Here is an 18,888-nt window from a genome sequence, read left to right as displayed (position 1 = left end):
GTGTAGAGAAAGAGAAGCAATTAATTGTATATATTATTTTTTATGAGTAATTGAATGAAAAATAATAATAATAACTATTTATTCATTGTCTCCTCATTTTCTTAATCCAACTAAAAAAGAGAAGGGAAAAAAAAAAAAAATTATTTTATTTTCCTATCTTTTTCCTTGCATTTTATTTTCCGGTCTTTTTCTTTTCATTTATTTTTTTCCTGTAAATTTAAAATCCAAACATAGACTTCGTTTAATTTTTAATATATTTTAGTCCTTCAAAACATGAAGGCATATTTCCTACTGTATTTATTATGAATCTTCCAAAAAAGAAAAACTATTCCATTGCCAAAAGAAATGTTTGTTTTTCCAAGTAAAAAATAATTTATTAATATATATGCTGGCAGTTGAATTCTCATTTTTTCGAATAATGCTATATGTTCAAGAAGTGTGGTTACATATATATATATATATATATATACATATTTTAATGTATTAAGCATCTCCAACGGTTTAGCAAAATTTTTACTAAATTTGAGTAAAAAAAAGTTGATTTTCTTGATCTGATACGCGTAGCTCCAATGGTTATGGTTACTGTAGTATGCATCAAAAAAAGGAAAGAGACATTCGGTGAGTCGATCAACCGGTTCAAATTTTTTTTGAACTGTTTGAACCAGTTCGCAAGTCAATTTTTGCATGAGCCAGTCAATCGGTTGGTCGACCACATAGTGTAAAATTTTCACAAATTTCTACTTTAACGGCTATGCACAGTGAATTGATGAAAGAAATAAGCCGTCTTCAGTTTAGTGTTTTCTCAATTTGATACTATTTTGGTGCAACTGTTAGAGTACAAAAAGTAACATTTTTTTTTATCAAATTTGAATTTTGAATTTAATGAACGGTTGGATACGCCTTAGTGATTATGGAAAACATTGGCCCATGCAGGTCTCGAACCTGCGACCTTCGCGTTATTAGCACGACGCTCTAACCAGCTGAGCTAATAGGCCATTTTGAAAACAAAATAAAATTCTAAATATAAATATAAATATTTTATTAAATACAACTGATGGAGGTACAAGTTCAAATCGTCATGTTATCGTCGTGGTGAGCGAGCGAAGCGAGGGTTTGAAGGTGAAAACTTTGGAGAACAAATCTGAGACGCCATGAAAGAGGATTACGAGGTATATTATTATTCCACTCCATTTTCTTTCTTATCAATTAAATCGTTTCTCTTCTTCTTGATTTTCTTTTCCTTTTTCTCTTCTTTTGTGGTTTTGTTTGTCAATTTAATCGTTTCCCAGTATGTCTTCAATCAAAAAATAAATTAATAAAAAATTCCCGGTGGTGGTTAAACTCTCAAATTCAACTCTAAAAATTAGTTTTTGTGTGTACTAATTTGTGTTTCGATCTTCCAGTTGTATACTATCTGCTAATATGATTCAGTTTCTGAACCTCATCAACATTTAAATCGCTGGGTTTGCGATTGTGTGTGTAACCCTAGATGTTGGTGATGATTAACATTAGAAAGTTTTCATCTTTGGAAAAGTAGATGCCTAGAGGGTAACCTTATTGGAGTCGGTAATCGTCATGCATAGGCCAAATTTCAAAACAATACCACTTTTAAAATTACCTCCATGTACTATTAGATTTGATTTCAGAACAACAGGTGATAAATTGATAATATGTAAATCATAAAAATGTAAGCAAAAACAAAAACAAAACGATTTTTATGTGGAAACCCCAGGAAAATTCTCCCTGGGGACAAAAACCATGATCCTGACAGTCCAAACAATCCACTAACAAAGGGATGATAGTATTAGTAATGATATGAAGGATTTTGTATAATTCAAATTTCAAGTTATTTTTTCTTAGAGTTGGGATTGGCCACAAGACCAAGATGAAATCACATTCTGATTCTAGCGATGATATGATTGGGCTTTTGTTTTAGTCATATCTTGGACATCACTTGTAGTTGTCAATGGATTTTCAAAGAATCTCAGACATGTTTGTGTCTGCTTCTCCAGTGTGTTTGGTTAGGGGATTTAAGAAGGGATTTGGAAAAGGAAAAAGAAAAGGTACAGGAAATGTGAATAAAATATATCTGCATTTCACCTAGTTTTATGCACATTTTCCCTTTCCCATTCCAAATCCCTTCTCAAATCCCCCAACCAAATACAGCGTTCATGTTCCTCTTTCCATCTTTCATACTTCAATATTTGCTGCTTCAAGAATATAATTTTGCTTCAAAGTATGAGCAGTAGAGTTGATTCTAATAATGTGGTCTTGTCATTGTATTGGCCATTGTGATTTGTGAATATACCTAAATAGATATAGATAGCTTGAGTAACATGTATGTTTGAGGCTCAAAATATGCAATATGTTCCTTTCAGTATTTTTGGAACTTTGGTGTGCATTAACCCAAAATTTGTTGCGTAGTATATGCACTCTTATCAACACAGGAAGGTAAAAATTTGGTGAAAAATAGGTTAAATGTATATGGATGAACAATAGTAATGGTGTCAAATATGGTTACATTACATCACTTGCAAATATGTAGTGTCTATGTCATATTTTGTAATCCATTCATTTGTCCTGTTCGTCTCTACAAATTTTATCATGGACACAAGACACCTGATAAATAATTTTTATTTTTTTCAAAAAAAAAGAAGAAGAAAAAACTCAAATGGAAGACGGGATAATAAAAAGAAGAAAATGTATTTATATAAATAGTGGACAGGTCTGCATCTGCTACTCTTTTTTTCATTATGAGAGAAGTCACCTAATTTTCTTGTTGGGGTAGTCTGTATCTTCATTTTCATTGAAATTTTAAATTAAATATGCAGATTGAAGAAAAGAAGCAAGCTGCTGCTGATGTTTTGTTTCATTACTCAGAATTTGTGATGGCATGTATAGGAAATCGTGTTCGGCCATGTGACTTGAGGCTGCATTTAATGAAGGTAATGCAGATATTCTTGCTCAATTTTCTTCTTGACACTACTAGCAATTGTAATCTCACTTTTTCTTCTATTTTTGTTCAATCTGTAGAAAATGTGTTGGACCTTTCCCTTTTGAGCATGCTGGGTGATAGCCCAGCAATGCCAATGAGGCTGGGAGTAACAACCATGAGGGGTGGTCTGTTTCTTTGTTTTTACTTCAAAATGTAGGGATATTTAGGTGAATCTTCCGACAGAGGGAAAATCAAGCATATCCAGCTTTGGTTTCCAATTCGATCGATTCTCATTTTTTGCTTTTAATTTGGAAAATAAATTTTACATTGCTTGCATTGTATGAATTGGTGCAGAAGACAGTGCAATAATAGGTGAATTCAGTGAAGACACCTGATTCTTGTTTTGGTGTGGCTTTAATTAATTAATTATTTTTTTTCTATTCTTCAGGAGATTTCAGGGTTGCCAACTTCTCTAAAGAGGGAGTCATCCCAAATGGCAGCTTCTCCAGATGCGATGGGTGAATCATCTAGCTCGAGTACAAGGCTCGATAAAGCAGACAGTTTTCGTGCACTATAGTCTAAAGCATAGTTTCAACGCATTTGTTATGTAGGGTGATCTGCATATCACCATCACTCTATTACTCCTCTTCGTTTTTGTCCCTATGCGTGCTGGTGTTTATGCTTATTCATGTTGTGTTATATAACAAACCATGTATTTCTTTTCTTTCTTCTTGGGAATGTGCAGACCATGTGTAATTTGATATTCTATGTGCATGGGAATAGCCAAAAAAAAAAAAAAAAAAGTCATGAATCAGTAATTTTGGCATCCGCTCTTTACTTGGCATCATCTTTGGGTTTTTAAAAATATCGTGGTTATAGTTTTCACATTTCTATACTAATTTTTGTCTTCTGCAGTATTATTGATGAGAAGGATATCCCTGAAACACGTTCCCTGGCACATTTATGAAGCAACAATTTGAATTATATTTTATGGACAGTTCGTTTTCATGATATTTATTTATTTTTAAATGAAGTCTTATTTTTTAAATTATATTTATAGGTCATAAATATAATAAAATTATGTGATTGCAAAAGCTGACTACTGTGATTACTAGAATAGAACTCGTAACGAACTTCTTTTCTTTTTAACATTGTGTTTGGATCATAAATTTTGAGTATAAATTTGAAATTGAAGAGAGAGAAAAAAGAAAGTAGTTTATATTTTATTCATATTTTTCTTTTCTTTTTAATTTTTATTTCAAATCTATGATTTAAGTACAACTTAAATAATAATAAAAAAATGAGGACAGACTCATAAAGATTAGTTGAAATGTATTTTTGTTCTTTTCTTTGTTGTAATTTGATAGTTTGTTTGGGTTGTGTGTTTATATACATAGTTTGAGTTCGTACACATATATCCAATCTCAAATTAATTTTATTTTATGCAATCGAGAGTTTCCTTGCATTCAGTTGGTACATTTAACTATTTATTAAATTATGGTTCAGAATTTTTACATAATCTAAAGGGTAAATTATACTAACTTCTTCCGAAGTTTAGAAAAAATATCAAGTTTTATAATTTTAATATAATTACATTAAGCTCTCTAGAGATTTTAGTTCATTTAATATTTAGTTTCATTTTTATCAATAATTTATTAGTTATGTAGATAGAAAAATGATATCATTATATCTTTTATATGTAAATGCATATTTTACATTGTTTATTTTTGTATTTTCACTTCACTTGTTTCAATTTGTTTATCATTACTAAAATTGAGGTTAGTGTAATTATGTCAAAATAGTGAATCTTATTGTATTTCTTAAAAATTTTAGGAGAGTGTAATTCACCCTAGGAGTATTAAAAAATAAGGAAAAGAAAATCTCAATTAAAATACGAAAGAGCAGGAAAATGTCAAAAAATATGGAGAAACTTTACAAGAGAAAAAAAAAATGGGAAAATTACTAGACAGTATAAAATGAGAAAAATATTAACCATAAGGTAGGGGATGTAACTTTTGTTGTGGTTTTGTTGCACCGAAAAAGTTGCATCCACCATCCCTTAAACCTTTAGGGAGGTTTTTGGAAGTTTTTTTTTTAAGGCTTCGTTTGGGAAGTCTTGGTTGGGACTTTTTTGACTATTTTAGTCACAAAAAATAAAATAGGCTATTTTAGCCATAACAAACAAAATATCACATCCAACCCATAATTATTACATTATTCTCTCACAAAAAAACTTAAAAAAGCCAAAAAGCCTTTCCCAAACCAAGCTTTTAAGCCCAGGCTAAAATAGCCAAAAAAATCAAAAAGCCAAAAAGCCAACCCACTTCCCAAATCAAGCCTAAATTTACTCATAAAGTTAATTTTTGTTTAAAATTGGATAGAAATATTATATTAATTATCATATGACATAAAAAAATAAAAAAATTAGTATAGGATCCCTCTCTCACTTTTCGTAATAGAAGAGATCTACAAAATTATTTTTTGATGTCTAAAGTCCCTAAACATATCACAGAGAAATTTGATTTTACCAAATGAAAACTCATCTCTCTCTCTCTCTCTCTCTCTCTCTCTCTCTCTCTTTCTCTCTCTAAACTTCTTCATTCTCAGACCTGTGCAAATCAACTCTTGTTCCTCACCCCTGACTTCATTCTCCAGCAGATCAACTCTTGTTCCTCACCCCTGTTCAAGAACTCATCCGCATCCAAACTCGGCGGCCTCTGCGGAGCTCACTTTCTAATAGCATCTTGAACAGAGGATGAAAGAGAAACCCCGTCGGCACCACGAACCACCGCCTCTCCTCCCCCACGTAGACTGCAAAATGCCCAGTTGGTGTCCTCGGCGACGCCATCTGTGGCGGCTGAACAACACTCACCATCTCTTGAAACATCGCCACGCTACAAGCGTCCATTCAAGCGATCCAAACTCCCCTTGGGTTGGGGATCCTCTTTTCCCTCAAAACCTGCAACAACTCCCCATCATTTTGAACCAGATTTCACCACCAACAATACTTTTCCTTCCCAAGAAGAGAATTAATCTATTCCTCAACATTTTCAAATTAACAGAATTGTCACTCTTCGGTATGGAGCATTCTCCTCTTTCTTATAAATGTTATTTGTTATCCTCATGAAAGCATCACTCTCATCCGCTTATCGGGTGTTTGTTTCAGCGAAGGGCATTGGTATTTTGTTTATGAATATGCTATAAATGGACCATTGAGTGCCGGATTTATCACAACAATACTGATCAAAAGTTTCTGAATTAGACACAAAGAATGCATATTGCTTTGGATGTCTGAGTTGCGAATTTATCTCGGTTGAATGATTTTGAGAGGGGGAATTTCTCTGATTTGAGGGAATTTCTCTGGGTTGGTGAGGAAAATTTCTCTGGCTTTGAGAAAAAATTTCTAAGTTGAAGTGAGTCTATAGAAATTCTTTCCTGATTCAGAGAAATTCTCAACTCAGAGAAATTTTAAAAGAACTGAATTTTGTTTCAAGCATGCTGCTCAGGCATCTGAATTTTGATAAGGTTTGAATTCATTTTGACTTTTTAGATTATGAATTCATTTTGAGCTGAATTTTAAAAGAGCCGAAGTCAGAAATTTCAAAGTCAGAAAAATTCAAAATTTCTCTAGATATAAATCTAGAATTTCTCTAGAGAGACATTCCGAAGTCAAAGAAATTTCTCTGGACCAATTTTCTCTGGATCAATTTTCTCTGGATCAACTTAAAGGACCTTAGACATTATGAAAATATTGAGTGTCCTTTATACTGTAAAACCTTAATACCAGGGACCTTAAAAAAAACTCCCCTAAAAAAATATATATTATTATATTTGGGTTTAAGTTTAGACGAATTTTAGATAAAAGTTAGTTTAGAAGTAAATTGTACAAATTTTTATAATATCAATCACGAAATTTTAGACATTTTATTATGTTAATTTATGACGATATTACAAATTTGTGATTAATATTATAAAATTTTATAATAAAATTATATTAATTTATAATAAGATGGATATAATATACCTCCCTAAGATATGCACGCCATAAGCTTTTCCTATTAAAAAATTATGTGATTTGTATGAGTCTCACAACTATGTGAGAAGTTTAGTAAAAAATTTAATAATTTTTTTTTTGGGTCTATAGCATTTTCTTTTAAAAAAAAAATTAAATGTATTTTCCTAATATTTTAAGTGGCTGAGAAAGGTGAAAAACTAGACGAAGGGTTTTCATTCACTAAGATACAGGACACGCTATGTCTGTGTGCGCCGAAACTTGGCCCAATCAGAAGCTTCACGTCACCATCTACTAACACACGTTTACTTCAGAGGATCCGACTCCGTCGGGAGAGACAGTAAAACGGTAACCTAACGGTCGAAAATTCAAAATATCGTCCATAAATACCTCCCTAAATTCGATCGTCTTCTTCACTCTCTCTCTCTTCCCCCTCTCTCTCTCCTCTCTCTCTGTAAGATCCCTACTCTCCCTCTACTTCTCTTGGCAGCCACAGAGAGAGAGAGTACCATCTTCATCTCTCTCAATTCTCACCCAAAAAAAAAAAAATTCAAAGATGTTGCAAGACATGTGGAATGCTCCCCCTGGTTTCAGACCCACAAAATCTGCACCTTCGTCTCCAGCCAAGCCTCTCGCGGTCTCCAGAACTCGCTCTGGGTCCTTCCATATCACCCACAAAGTCCCAGTCGGTGACACACCTTATGTCAGAGCCAAAAATGTTCAGGTAAAGCTTCTGGGTCTCAAATTGCACTCAAATATTGTTCTTGATTAATGGGTTTTTGATCATTTTTTGGTTTTGTTTCGATCAGTTAGTAGATAAGGATCCGGAAAAGGCAATACCACTGTTCTGGGCAGCAATTAATGCAGGAGATAGAGTGGATAGTGCTCTGAAAGATATGGCTATTGTAATGAAGCAACAGAACAGGGCTGAAGAAGCCATTGAAGCCATTAAATCACTGAGAAATCGGTGTTCGGAGCAAGCCCAAGAGTCTCTTGATAACATCCTTCTTGATCTGTACAAGGTATGCTGAAAATTTCTACTACTTGTGATCTGTGGTTTTAAATTAATGGCTTCTAAGTGTTTGGTTTTGTGTTGTGTAATCCAAATTCCAATAAAGTGTTTGCATATCTGTAATTACAGAGATGTGGGAGATTGGATGACCAAATTGGGTTGTTGAGGCACAAATTGTTCTTGATTCAACAAGGGATGGCTTTCAATGGGAAGCGAACGAAGACAGCGCGATCCCAAGGGAAGAAATTTCAGGTCTCTGTGGAGCAAGAAGCTACTAGATTACTGGTACTAGTTCAGATTCATCTATCTATATTTCAGTTTCTGTATAATAGGATGCCAATGCTCAATTAATTGACTAGAATGAAAAATGTGCGTGTTTCAGGGGAACTTGGGATGGGCATTGATGCAGCAGAACAACTACATCGAAGCTGAAGATGCTTATCGCAGAGCATTATTGATTGCACCAGACAATAACAAGATGTGCAATTTGGGTATTTGCTTGATGAAGCAAGGGAGAATTGGCGAAGCGAAGGAGACTCTTCGGAGAGTGAAACCAGCAGCCATGGATGGCCCAAGAGGTGTGGACTCCCACCTCAAGGCCTATGAGAGGGCACAGCAAATGCTTCGAGATTTGGAGTCTGAAATGATGAATAAGGGCGGTGATCGGGTTGAACAGCGCAAGTTGTTCGATGCATTGCTGGGTTCTTCCTCAATTTGGCAGCCTCAGCCTTGCAAGGAACATTCAACGACAACGAATTCATTCAAGCCCCAAGATGAATTTGCCGATGAGAACGTCAATTTGAACATAATAGGGAATCCAGTGGCTTTTCCTGGGCAAAAAAGTGTCAAACAACTGTTTCCCCCACAAGGGAACACGCTGAATATTGATGCCCCGCCATTCTATGTATCGAAATTTATGAAGGATCATACAGTGGAGAACCAATTTCATGAGAGACTTAAGAGAACAAGGTCTGGAAATGCAGCTAACTCAATCAGAGGGAATGAAATAGGTGAGTTTTGGAAGCCTTTTATGGAGGAGGAACCAGAGAATAAGACAAGAAGGCGATCAATTTCGCCGGGGAAGGCAGGGGAGAGATGGGCAGAGGTGTTGCCTGATAGCAAGGACTTTGAAGAGGCTATTTTGGCAGCAGTTTTGGGTTCTTCGAGTAATGAAACGGAGAAGACGGTGCTGGGAACAACAAACAAGGACAGCATTGGAGTAGTTCAGAGAAAGATTGACAAGAGGCTGCAGGTTTTTCAAGATATAACACTATCTTTGAGTCCAAGGGCCTGACAGATATATATATATTTATTTTATTAATATAATCATAAAATAACTAATTTATTAATGTTATTTTCTAATTTTGTCATAGTTTTAGATTGGAGATGAACTTGTTCTCCGCAACCTCTCTTCTATAGTGGTTGTAGTATTAGCACTGGGTTAGCAATGGGGGGTAGCTGTTGGTGGTTTGTCCCATTCAACAGAAATCATATGGGTCTCTATTTTGTTCATGTTTGCCTCTCCAAAGGGCTGTAATAATTATTTGAAATGTGGTATTTTTGAATAATAGATACACTTTCCTGTTATCATGAATGCAAATTTCATTATTTCCTTTTAACATTTTTTCTGTGGCAAAATGTGAATTTCATATTCACATTCTACAATGAATTGAGGATTGGAGGAAATGTGCAGTAATTTTGAGGATTCATCCCCAAGATAATTTTGAAGTGCGCTTAAAACACTAATGCTGTGTTTGGTTGGAGTTTTTGAGGTGGGATTTGGAAAATGAATGAGAAATGTAATCCTATTTATGTTTGGTTATAATAAAAAATATATGGGAAAAGAAAGGGGTGAGAAATAAATAAAGAAATAGGATACCTTTTAGGACATCAATTCTATTTTATAACCAACACAACCAAACATAGTTGGGATTTGAAATTCTATTAATTCTTTCTCCTTTTCCTTTCATTTCCATTTCCCTTTCCATTTCCCTTTCCAAATCCCCCAACCAAACACAGCATAAAGAAACATGATCATGCTCATCTCAGCGATCATGTTTTCAAGGATCACAATATTAGTCTTCCAAGTGCATTTGGTAATGATAAATAGGGTTAGAAAGTTCAACGCAGATGATACCTATGAAGAACAAAAACAAGATGTAACATCGAATCTTTTAGCAAATGATCACATCTTATTACTTGATGTATAAGACGTAATAATATTTCCAAGCACATGATATAATAATACTTGTAATACTAAAACTGAAATTGGATGTGTTTGTGTGGTACATGAATTCTGCTTTGTTGAACCGTATAAATCTTAATTACTATACTTTTCTGTGAACTTCATAGAAGAAACTCAGGAGCACCACAGCAGTGGCAACAGCAACTCCCACAGCAGTCTGTGCCAGTATTGCGAAAGCCTTTGCCTTGACACCAGAGGAAGGTGGAGTAAACCCCAGCTCTGACAATTTCTTGTGTGATGCCGTGTAGTCCGCAAAGAATGCTTCCTCATCCTGCCACATGGATAGAAAAACCTTTTGTGGTTAATGATGTGGTAAAAAAATACTACGAATAAAGAAAGAAAAGACACATGACACAGTAAATCTCTTAAATTTTAAATAATATTGAATTTCTTGCATAGCAGTTATTTGCCAACCTTTGACATGACTTCTCTTTTCTACTACACCTCAGAAAAATATAAAAGGGCAATCTAATGCACGAGGCTCCAGCTAAGATGGGGATGGCAAGATGTAAACAATCTTATCCCATTTCTTGATAGGTTGTTGTTTTTTTCTTTTTTTCTCTTTTATGGTGTATGTGCCCTAGAACTAGGGTTCTTCCTTCGGCTATCAACCTACAAAAGTGTTGGTCCAACTCTGTTTTAAAAATATTAATTGGATATTTGAAATATAGAGAAGCTATGGTATGTAAAAAGTCAAACTTGAAAACTTAGAAAGAGCTTGTTAACCTAGCGTTCGTTTTAAGAGGCTGCCGTGCATACTTTCATCTGTTCATCTTAATACCAAAATAATGAGAAGAATCCAATAATTCCGACATAACCCGTCTTACCTGTTTGTACAGTTCAACATAGGGACGAAACTTAGGATCCTCAACTAGAACCTTGTCTGTTGGAAGTTTTAACAGTCCCTCCGACTCCCCTTTCAGAAGTTCCCTGATTAATCACATCATTATGCATTATCTGTTATAAGTTATATATTTCTGTAAAATGCTCCCTCCAATTACTGATGATGAAAGACACATAAAAATGGTAAAGTTCTTCTCAAAGTCTTACACAAAGTATGAATTGTCAAACTTCAACGGATTCTTGGTCCAAGGGCCCTCAAAGCCTGATCTCTCTGGATGTGCCCTTCCCTACAGCACCAAAATCAAGCCAAATTGTATGGTTAACTACTTACAAAGAAATGTTTGAAAACAATTACAGACCTGCCAAGAAAGTTACCAATGTGTGGGCTCCAGATAGTACCACAATGTCCTTGTCAGATAGACCCATCCGAAAGAACACCTCCCTTAGATGTGATGGCCCTACAAGGAAATATCATTGGACAATACAATTTAGTTCATTTCTATTTGTTTATGTGAGTGAGCACATCTGGTAATGAGAATGTTATGCAAATAAAATTTCCGTACTGTATATAGGATGTGGTTTATTTGACAGGATTCTCACTTAGGTAGGCTGAGTTATGAAAACACATTTCTAATTCCTAATTCTTCGGTGGTTGTACGTTAAGCAACGTGCATTAAGAAGTTTTAGAATCATATTTAAAAGGAAACTATTGCCATTCATCCGTGAAAAAATCACTGAACATACAATATTGAAGCAGCCAGTAAAAGAGTACACCCAGAGTTCCGGATGCTTTTGGAGATGTTCGCTTGCATACCCCCCCATCTCTAATGAAAAATAGTGGCTTACCTTTATTGGCATCTGGAAGTCGCCCTTCTTCAGGAGAATCCATCAAATCCTGATTGACAAGCACGACAAAGTTAATAAAAAGGGATGACCCAGTGCACAACGCTTCTCACTAAAGCAGGTCTGGGGAAGGCAAGATACAACCTTGATGAAAAATAAAAATGTTCCCTGAACATACCTTCCTTCCTGGAACAAAGTCAATTGTTGGGCCTCCAGTGACCTCTACTGCAACTACCCCAGCAAGCTGCAAACCCAATAATAGTGGAAATGATTTGGTAAATTACTTTAAATCAGCATAGCTTTAACCTGCTTTTATTCAGTAATAGTTTGTCTTCATTATTTTGTGTGAAACCATTAATATGCCAGCATCTTGACATAGTCACACACAGACGACAGACACAAATTCAATGGAACATTATTCATTCCTGCATAGACACATGATCCACTGAAACCAAGCTCCATGTTAATGAAACAAATCTTAAGCTTAAAGCACTTCATCCATTTAATATACATTCTATTTTATGTAGGTGGGTGTAATTAGAAAGTTGTGTGCAATTAGGAGTTCCCATAGAAGATATCGTTGTGCCAAACAACACTAGTCAAACAAAGCCAAAACTAGCCTATCTCCAGATTTTCAGATTAATATAAAGTGATAAAACGTAAGTTTTATAGAAGGTTAAGAAAATACTATAGAGGCTTACTGAACTGTCATTACCTGGTAAAGGTCAGCATATGTAATTTTTGGATGTCTAGCCTTCACCGGTTCTGCCATCAGAAATAGAATACAAATCATTAGGAAATGTGCAATCTTATGCAATGAAAAAAAAATATCAATAAAAGATATATAGAGAAAAGTTAGAGATATGGATACAATGATGGATATATTGCAAAATTTACAGATAAATTGGAAAAATTAGTATCGAAGTATTGAGGTCTTAAAATTATGAATATCAACAGATGCTTTATTCAACAGTGTTATGTAAATGATAAGGTGAAGATATATAAAGCAATCAAGATGAAGAAAAATATGATTGCTGATCACAAAATTTTGTGAAACATATGTATGAGGACTGGGAATGGAATGAATTGAACTTGTGTCACAGAATAAAAAGGTCAGAATGGTTAATGCACACAAATCAAGCAGACAAGCTCACCACACAGGTCGATTGCTATTTTCAGACCCTTATTTGCGTCATGATTTAACTCTTTCTCATTCTTAATTGAGCCATTAGGTCCTCCAGTCTTTGCTTTAGAATCATAAGTGCCTGCATCATGCCACCTGTAAAGTAGTAATGTTATCTAGCCTGTCCACAAAGCACCTCAAGCATCAAAGACAACAATTTGAAACCAATGGCACAATGTAGTCAATAGATTAGATAAGCAAAATGCTCTGGATCGATAATTTTTTATTAACTCAATCAAGATAGTTGCATTGTTGTTGCCAGTCTTGTGACTAGAGCTACAATGTTTACACAACAGGAAATTACCAAATATATCTGTAATACCATAAAATGACTATAAACTGAACAAGATCAAGATATTTCTCTAATAATTGACTAGTTCTTGACATGAATCCAAAACTAACATCACTCAATAACATGAAAAATAAACAAATCAAAATTAGTATCAAACTCGCTTAGCATGAATTTGATGCAACTAACTCATATTATCTAATTGTCATATAAATATCAACCTTACTCTATCGAACAATATATGTCCCCTCAATACATATGTTGAAATATGTACATATTGTCAATTCATTTCTAGTTTTATATGTTCTTTTTAATTTTTTTTCTCTTTTTTTCTTTCAAATTCAATCAAAGTCTTTAATTGAAACCTTTGTTATCTATTAATCAAGACCGGTAAAATGTTAATCATGCCATCTGTGTTTTATTTGGATTATCTGGATACTTGACACAATTAGTTAAGCATCACACATCAAATAAGGAAAACAGATAGAATTAAATCATTAAAAAATAAAAAGTCTAATTACGTCTCAAAGAACATACACGCATAAATAAAATAAAGATGGCAAATAATAATATGCCACGTAAATTTACTGAACATTGCAGCAGAAATCATGTCACGTATATCATATTTCATTTCACCAAATTTGGTTCCTTATTATTGATTTTTCAATTAAAAAAATCATTGAACCTTTCAAGGCACAAGAAGAGAGTTGTACAAAACGGAAGGAATCCACAAGATAGTTAGCAAATTAACAATCAGAGTACACTGTTATATTAGAATGATGAAAATTGTTCACAAACCTGACCTAAGAGCACCAAAAAAACCAGAAGCAGTAACAAAAACAAAATTGAGTATGCTATACATACATATCTATCTATACTATCTCAATCTGAATTTTTTAAATTTTTTATTAATTAAAAAAAAATCAACATTTATTGATTTGGTCAAAATCCTCTTATTCAATCAGTGCATGTATTTATTAATTTGGTCAAAATCCTCTAATCAGCATTTAAAATCCCCTCTTACAAATAATTATGAATACAATTCGTACGTAATAACACTATCCTTTACAACTTCTCCATAGTGATAAAATTGCTAAATTATTTTTATAAAAAATCTTAAAAAACATAATTTATATATTAAAAAAAATTTAAAACAAATATAAATATTTATAATTATCTCGTGCATAGCACGGCTGATATATATATATATATATATAATTAAAAGAAGAAGATTGAATAGAAGAATAAGATTACGCCAAGCGAAGCATGATAGGTGCGCAGTGCTCCCTGGAGATGATAGCTCGAAGGTCTCGACGAGCCTTTTCGATCTCCTTCAGGTACTCTGCGTCCACTACTGGTGCCACCGCCGCCATTGGAAGACCTATCGAACTATCAATGAAACCGATTTAGGTATATACGTACATATATATGTACTATACTCCTATGCACGAGAGAGACAGAGAGAGAGAAGGGATCGCCAGGAACTGAAGAAATGAATATGCGAAGGACGGAAGGAAGGCAGTGTTGGTTTGCTTTGAATACCAAAGAAAGATAATGAGAGGGAAGAGAATTTTTTTGGAGTAACGAGATTCGCTTTGAAGCGCGTGCAATATTGGCTTCCTTTAAAAAGTTACTATTTTAGTCGGTATTTTTTATTTTTTATTTTAGATATTTTAGTCTAATTAAATGAATTGTATTTGGAAAGTTAGTTAGTTTTTTTTTGGAGTAATTAATTTAATAATTATGAGAAAAAATTATAATTTAAATATGATATTTTATCTTATTAATTATTTTAGAGTGTTGCTATTAGTATCCATAAATTATTTTAGAATCCCAATTTTAAATTTTTTTTATTACAATAATAATCTCAAATAAAATTATTAAAAAGAACATCACCAATTTTGGGATATCCGATCTCACAATTAAACTTACACACCCACTACATCATGAATTATGGCTTATGAAAGCACTCACCTCCATCACCAACTATTCATCTTTTCCAAATTCCACCATCAAAACCTACCCATCCTCAAAATCTTAAAAACATTTTAACAGTAATATTTCGACGGTAACAGTGGCAACCATTTGACTACCTACACTTCTCCAGCAATGGCAATATTCCGGCAGTAACAATGCAATCCTTTGGCAGAATACAGGCCCGAGCATTACTTATTTGTTCAAGATGGCATTCCTGAACAAATAAGTAATGTTCAGGAATGTAGGTCCGAATATAGAAATTTCTTAACACATTGAACGGTCAAAATTGTTAACGCTTGCAAAAGTTTTCATTTTTCAAGTTTGGGAATACAGGCCCGATTATTACAATACATGTCCGAACATAGAAATTTCTTAACACAATGAATGGTCAAAAATTTTAACACTTGCAGAAATTATTAGAAGTAGCCCAAATTCATTATCAGGTTCAAGAATTATTTCTTCATCGCATAGCTTTGATAATATTATTACGTAGTTCTCTATTGAACTCACAATTTTATAATATTTACCAACAAAACCAATCAAACCAATTATTATAATTTTTTTCCTGTAAGAGAAGAAATTATTACGAAAAAACTAAAAAATTATGTATATATATATCTAGAGAGAGAGAGAGAGCATATCAACTGTGACAATGATGGATGAGACAGCAGAGACAGTAATCACATTAGTTCTTCTTCTTGGTGGATTTTGCTATGGTTTTTTGGAAGAAGCTTTTTGGGGGGTGTAGGTGGTGTAGGGGTGTACATTCAATACGTGAAATGTTTTTACAACGATAATTTTAGTATTATTTAGGGAAAGAAAAGAAATTTTGAAGGCTTCAAAATTTATAAGTAGGGATCTAAAAAAATAGAAAATCCAAAATAATTCATGAAATACTAATAACACCACTTTTATTTTAATCTATTTTATTTTTATTAACTATTTTAAGATCTGTCTTACTCTCCAAACATCCCATAGTTAGCCAATCGCGAGACTAGTAAAGCGTGTTTTGTAGGTGCACGTGCACCGTTGGGTTTTGGAGAGCGTGTGGTGAGGTAAGATGGGTATCGCATGCGTGGAATGGATTAACGAATTCAGTTCATCATCCAGGTTCTTTACTATTGTATTAGTTAGGCCGCAACTCGAGTTTGAACAGATTGAAAGGTTGTTTAAACTTAATTTAAATTATGCTATGAGCAAGTTTGAATTATAATTTGAGATTGTCTCTTCAAATCCGACTCGAGTTAAATCTAAATTGTCTAAGAGCATCTCCAACCATGCTCTCTAAAATGCCTCTTCAAAGTACACAAAAAACTACCTTCTTTATTTTGCCTAACTAGTTTAGCTAGTGTACACTCCAACCATACTCTTTATTTTAGCTAACCAATCAAACTAACTTAACTAATTTTTAATAGAAAACTATAATAAACATTAATAAATAAATAAATAAATAATCTTTTTATAACATGCTGTATATATTGATGTGGCATTTGCAAATATTTATTTATTTAATATATATAATTAAATTATTTATAAAAAAAATATTTTCAAACAATCATATTATCTCAATAGTCATATTTTCAAACGGTAATATTCTCTCAACGGTCATATTTTCAAACGATAATATTCTCTAACGGTAATATTCTGTAACGGACATATTCCTAACGGTCATATATTTTTGTTTATAAAAAAGATTTGCTCTTTCATTTTTACCAATTTGAACTATATTTCTCAACTTCATTCATTTTTTAATTATCATGGCTCGCAATACCACGAAAATGATTCTTAACGACTTTGACGGTGATGATGAATTGCAGTTAATAACGATGCTGCAATGGAAGAAGAGCGACTAAATAGAGAAAGATGTTCGAGAAGACGTAGTGGTTCCATTGAAGGCCATGCAGTTATTTATCGCGATCGAGTTCAAGGCCATGAGAGACTTTATCGAGACTACTTCTCAGAAACAGCTATATATCCTGCCCATTTATTCAGGAGGAGATTCCGAATGAATCGATCTCTCTTTCTTCATATTCTATCTACAGTGGAAGCATACGATCCATATTTTGTCCAGAAAACAGATGCTGTTGGAATCATTGGTTTGTCTTCCCTTCAAAAAATGACAGCTGCTATGAGGATGCTCGCTTATGGAGTAGCAGCAGATTCGGTGGATGATTATGTGAGAATTGGTGAAAGCACCGCCATAGAGAGTCTAAAACACTTTGTTAAGGCGGTGGTTGCAATGTTTTCTGAGACGTACTTGAGGAGCTCTAACAACGATGATATTTCAAGATTATTAGCGATGGGAAGCAATCGCGGGTTTCCTGGTATGTTAGGGAGCATTGATTGTATGCATTGGAAGTGGAAAAATTGTCCTACTGCACGGAAATGTATGTATTCTGGTCACATCCATGAACCAACTATTATTTTAGAGGCCGTGGCTTCTCAAGATTTATGGATATGGCATGCCTTTTTTAGGATGCCCGGATCTCATAACGACATCAATGTATTAGATCGTTCTTCTGTATTTTCACTCCTTACTCAAGGTCATGCTCCTCCAGTCAATTACTCAATCAATGGAAATGATTATACAATGGGACACTATCTTGCCGATGGTATATATCCGCAATAGGCAACATTTGTTAAAACAATCTCATCTCCACAAGGGAATAAGCAAATATATTTTGCAAAAGCTCAAGAATCGGCAAGAAAGGATGTTGAGCGAGCATTTGGTGTGCTCCAAGCACGTTTCGCGATTGTGCGAGGACCTGCACGTTTTTGGAAAACGGAAATAATGGAAGATATTATGATGGCATGCATAATAATGCATAACATGATTGTTGAAGATGAGAGGGATGCCAATGGATTAGACTTTAATTATGATACAATTAGTGAAAGTCTTCCACCAATGTCTCATGAGCGTACACCAGAACTTTTTGAATTCATTCAAAATCATCATCGCATCAGAGATAGAGGAACTCACTCCAAACTCAAACAGGACTTGGTTGAACACTTGTGGACACTACATGGAGACTCTTTGTGAGAAATACTAGTTGGTTCTTATTGATTTATGTACTAGCTTATATGCTTTAATGAGTGTGTTTTCAAAAATATTTGTACTACTTTATGTGCTTTCAATAATATATCACTAGTGATTTGTTTTTAATCTATGATCTTTAGTGATACTTAGAATAAATTTTTTCTATCAATAAATCCCTAATATGGAGAATATGGAGAATTATTAATCTTTCTTTACATCTCTCATTAATTTTGAAACCAGCAAAATTCAAAGCACTGAGCGGTTTAAAGAGCAAAAATATAAATACCACTAAATGTAAACCAGCAGAATTCAAACCAGGACTTGAATGGACAAGAATTCAAACCAGCAGAATTCATTCCAGGATTTAGTGAGTGGTTTAAAGAGCAAAATATAAATAGCACTAAATGTAAATAGCACTAAATCCAAGTCAAAGCACTAAAATCCAACAAGAATTCAAACCAGCAAAATTCAAAGCACTGTCTCCATTTCATTTTTCAAAGCATTGTCTCCAT

The 18,888-nt window shown here is 33.9% G+C and overlaps 4 protein-coding genes and 1 non-coding gene across 5 annotated transcripts; 3 read left to right on the top strand and 2 right to left on the bottom strand.

Moving 5' to 3' along the window:
• The first annotated feature begins 412 nt into the window (after nt 1-412).
• LOC114285267 (uncharacterized) lies at nt 413-3,761 on the top strand. The gene is made up of 3 exons (XM_028228305.2): nt 413-1,169; nt 2,832-2,945; nt 3,384-3,761. The coding sequence occupies exons 1-3, from the start codon at nt 1,152-1,154 to the stop codon at nt 3,510-3,512; spliced, it is 261 nt and encodes an 86-aa protein (XP_028084106.1). The 5' UTR covers nt 413-1,151; the 3' UTR covers nt 3,513-3,761.
• Nucleotides 922-995, bottom strand: TRNAI-AAU (transfer RNA isoleucine (anticodon AAU)). Its single transcript has one exon. It is a non-coding gene; the product is annotated as a tRNA-Ile (tRNA).
• Nucleotides 3,762-7,355: 3,594 nt separating the features above from the next.
• On the top strand, nt 7,356-9,546 carry LOC114285268 (Tetratricopeptide repeat (TPR)-like superfamily protein). Its single transcript, XM_028228306.2, has 4 exons — nt 7,356-7,671; nt 7,757-7,969; nt 8,089-8,244; nt 8,342-9,546. Exons 1-4 carry the CDS (start codon nt 7,504-7,506, stop codon nt 9,251-9,253), a joined length of 1,449 nt encoding a protein of 482 aa, XP_028084107.2. The 5' UTR covers nt 7,356-7,503; the 3' UTR covers nt 9,254-9,546.
• Nucleotides 9,547-10,131: 585 nt separating this feature from the next.
• LOC114285269 (L-ascorbate peroxidase 3) lies at nt 10,132-14,915 on the bottom strand. Its single transcript, XM_082891860.1, has 9 exons — nt 14,617-14,915; nt 13,045-13,169; nt 12,606-12,655; nt 12,069-12,134; nt 11,894-11,942; nt 11,423-11,505; nt 11,255-11,334; nt 11,032-11,134; nt 10,132-10,475 (listed from the first exon to the last, which is right to left on the bottom strand). The coding sequence occupies exons 1-9, from the start codon at nt 14,733-14,735 to the stop codon at nt 10,287-10,289; spliced, it is 864 nt and encodes a 287-aa protein (XP_082747986.1). The 5' UTR covers nt 14,736-14,915; the 3' UTR covers nt 10,132-10,286.
• A 1,079-nt stretch (nt 14,916-15,994) lies between these two features.
• LOC145822115 (uncharacterized) lies at nt 15,995-18,379 on the top strand. Its single transcript, XM_082918712.1, has 3 exons — nt 15,995-16,055; nt 17,157-17,951; nt 18,003-18,379. The coding sequence occupies exons 1-3, from the start codon at nt 15,995-15,997 to the stop codon at nt 18,377-18,379; spliced, it is 1,233 nt and encodes a 410-aa protein (XP_082774838.1).
• Nucleotides 18,380-18,888: the final 509 nt, after the last annotated feature.

This window comes from Camellia sinensis, chromosome 1 (genome assembly GCF_055761805.1).
Source record: "Camellia sinensis isolate YWXY chromosome 1, ASM5576180v1, whole genome shotgun sequence".
NCBI lineage: Eukaryota > Viridiplantae > Streptophyta > Magnoliopsida > Ericales > Theaceae > Camellia > Camellia sinensis.
This window is presented reverse-complemented; position numbering and strand designations above follow the sequence as displayed.

Excerpts from the sequence above, each read along its gene's own strand:
- LOC114285267 (XM_028228305.2), top strand. Across the intron at positions 2,946-3,383 it reads TGAGGCTGCATTTAATGAAG|GAGATTTCAGGGTTGCCAAC; the intron begins GTAATGCAGATA and ends TCTATTCTTCAG.
- LOC114285268 (XM_028228306.2), top strand. The coding sequence starts at position 7,504 with ATGTTGCAAGACATGTGGAATGCTCCCCCTGGTTTCAGACCCACAAAA. Across the intron at positions 7,672-7,756 it reads TCAGAGCCAAAAATGTTCAG|TTAGTAGATAAGGATCCGGA; the intron begins GTAAAGCTTCTG and ends TGTTTCGATCAG. Across the intron at positions 7,970-8,088 it reads TCCTTCTTGATCTGTACAAG|AGATGTGGGAGATTGGATGA; the intron begins GTATGCTGAAAA and ends CTGTAATTACAG.
- LOC114285269 (XM_082891860.1), bottom strand. The coding sequence starts at position 14,735 with ATGGCGGCGGTGGCACCAGTAGTGGACGCAGAGTACCTGAAGGAGATC. Across the intron at positions 12,656-13,044 it reads AATAGCAATCGACCTGTGTG|AACCGGTGAAGGCTAGACAT; the intron begins GTGAGCTTGTCT and ends TTCTGATGGCAG. Across the intron at positions 11,135-11,254 it reads TTTGACAATTCATACTTTGT|GGAACTTCTGAAAGGGGAGT; the intron begins GTAAGACTTTGA and ends GTGATTAATCAG.
- LOC145822115 (XM_082918712.1), top strand. The coding sequence starts at position 15,995 with ATGGATGAGACAGCAGAGACAGTAATCACATTAGTTCTTCTTCTTGGT. Across the intron at positions 16,056-17,156 it reads TCTTGGTGGATTTTGCTATG|TTAATAACGATGCTGCAATG; the intron begins GTTTTTTGGAAG and ends GATGAATTGCAG. Across the intron at positions 17,952-18,002 it reads GGGACACTATCTTGCCGATG|GGAATAAGCAAATATATTTT; the intron begins GTATATATCCGC and ends CATCTCCACAAG.